The 2,476-nt window shown below is 33.1% G+C and overlaps 1 protein-coding gene across 6 annotated transcripts in view; it reads right to left on the bottom strand.

The window, feature by feature from the left end:
* The window catches only part of LOC106469229 (IQ motif and SEC7 domain-containing protein 1-like), a 136,488-nt gene that overhangs the window by 27,201 nt on the left and 106,811 nt on the right, over positions 1-2,476 (bottom strand). For all 6 annotated transcript variants that reach the window (XR_002612946.1, XR_002612944.1, XR_002612948.1 and 3 more), the window contains exons 4-5: positions 682-1,305; positions 99-322 (exon numbers count right to left, since the gene is read on the bottom strand). Coding sequence is in view for 2 of the 6 variants with exons in the window: in XM_022398498.1 (XP_022254206.1) it covers positions 99-322; positions 682-1,305 (848 nt within the window). In the remaining 4 variants the exon portion in view is untranslated. The remainder of the gene's footprint in view (positions 1-98; positions 323-681; positions 1,306-2,476) is intronic.

Raw genomic sequence — 2,476 nt, forward strand, 5'->3', positions numbered from 1 at the left:
ACCTTATATGACTTGGTGTTGAGCATGACATAAGAGCAAAGTCTTTAAAAAAGATATATACATTTTAAAATTAACTAAGCGAGAAGGGATGTACTCACTTCAACACTGCCGAGATGAAATGACTTTGAAGATTTCCCAAGTATTCTCCAATATTCTGCCTACTGAGACCTTTCCTTGATATTAGAAACCGTGCAACAGCCTTAGGAGTTGCTTCCAAGAAGCCCCTTTTAATGAGGTAATTAATCCCCTTTTCTGGTTTTTTGTTGAAAAGGTTCAAACCTACTCTGTACTGGCGTTTTCTTTGTATTTCTGGTGTTTGTAGCTATAGAAAAAATTCAAGTTATTGAATAATAAAATTGAAAAAGAGAGAAAATCTTTTAGTTTTTTTTAAAGTTAGCAACAACTAAACAACACGGATAAAAGATAACACTTGAATTCCGCTCCGATTTGTTTTTTTTTTTTACTAAATTTGAAACAATTTTAAAGAGCAATTGGGAAAACTGTATGATTACAATCTTATAAATGTGTTGAGATTATGAATAGCAAAAACGTTTTACTTTTAATGAATTTTAAATTTTATAACGTGGATAATAATTAAATCAATTTAATACAATATTGATGGAGTCATCTTTAAGTATTTAAATTGTATAAAAAATATATGATGAGGAATGTCAATCATACTATATGTGGTGATGACGCTGAGGTCATATTATGAACTCTACAACAGTCTGAGTAGCTATGTCCAGAGGATGTACCAGGAGGAGTTGTTGAATAACTTCCACTTTCCAGGCTGTCTTCACTATTTTCTGAGATGTTGCTTAATCTTTTATCATCTACCTGTCCACCAGATGTTGCTTGTTCAGCCACAAGAACTTTTTTCAATGCTGGGGAAGCTTCGAAACTGAATTTCATGTGAGATTTTTTAGTTTTCTCAGCATGTTCTGAATTACTGTCCAATTCTGTTGCTGACTTATTATCAACTCCAAATTTTCTTGATTTATGATTAAACAATGGAACTTGGTAGGACTTTTCAGGGAGCTTGTTGCGAGGTTTCACTGCTTGCCCTGGGATGGAGGAAATCATTCTTAAATCTTGATTTGGGAGTTTCTTTTGCTCTACACAAAGTGGCATGGACTTTCTTTGATCCAGATCATCACTAGCTTTAACTGTCGTCCACCAAAGTTTGCAGGGATCTGGCTGAGAGGTACATGTCACAGAGATATTAACAGTCTGTCTGGCTGAAGAAGTCTGGCAAACTTGTTGTTCTTCAGATATGGAATATACAATAGAGTCTCTTGTTCCACTCTTCAACAAGATAAAACATATCGAATTAGTTAAATAAGTATTCTTGAAAATTAAAAATTCTAGACCATGATAACTTACTGTTCCTATCTCTGCATGTAATAGGAGTAACAAACATAAGAAAGCTGCCGTAAACTACTAATATTTGAAATTTAACTAACAATTATGCATCTAACTATTATATGTAATAGAGCATTATGAAAGCTGGGGGGGGGGGGGCACACGTGACCTTATAGCAGACAAACTCACAAAATAATACAACAGAGTTAGTTTCTAAGACTCTTAGGTATAGTGATGTTATTATAGGAACTTAGAGAATATTTATGTTATGATTATGAATGAAAAACAAAATGATGTTGTTGAAATTATAAGCAGAAGTTTCAAGTTTGTTAGTGACTTTAATTATGATTAACAGTAGAAAATTAAGTTGGTAAATACTACTGACAGAAATTCGATGTCTATTACTAGGAGTTTGTTGTGATTCACAAAACAACGCTCATCCCTGGTAGGTCAGCGGTAAGTATGAGAGCTTATAACGCTAAAAGTCGGATTTCGATACTCGTGGTAGGCACAACATAGATAGCCCATTGTGTAGCTTTGTGCTTAACAGCAAATAAACACAGCGTAAAGCGATGCAGGTCACATTACAGACGAAAAGTTCGAAGTTTGTTCCTGTGTGATTATTGTATATTGATGACGTAAACAGATAACTTTTATTTCAACTGTTAAGACCTAAATGTTCTATCCAATAGTCAGAGTTCTTCAAATATGAAGGGAACACAAAAAGTTTATAATTTCTATACGTTAGTGTGGTTTGTGACTTAACATGAGTTTAAAACTTAACAAGAATTATTTTAAAAGATTTTTTTTTATCACAGAACAAACAATAACAATCCATTACAAAATATTTTATCTGGTTTTATTTTAACTTCAGTTGTAAATTTTAAGACAAATATTATAAACCAAAGTTTTCAAACGGAATTATCTCTCTTTTTTTTTAATACATATTTTAATTAGTTAACCCGTGTGTCTATAGCCCACAATTACAGGGCCGCTATAATGAAAATATTATTTATTTAACCAAGATACGAATGGTAATTAGTTGTTTTTTTCCCCATAGTCCTTGAGGACCGTCGAGCCGATGGCAGATCTTGCTCTGCATGTTTGGTGGGAC

Source organism: Limulus polyphemus, unplaced genomic scaffold (genome assembly GCF_000517525.1).
Source record: "Limulus polyphemus unplaced genomic scaffold, Limulus_polyphemus-2.1.2 Scaffold95, whole genome shotgun sequence".
Taxonomy (NCBI): domain Eukaryota; kingdom Metazoa; phylum Arthropoda; class Merostomata; order Xiphosura; family Limulidae; genus Limulus; species Limulus polyphemus.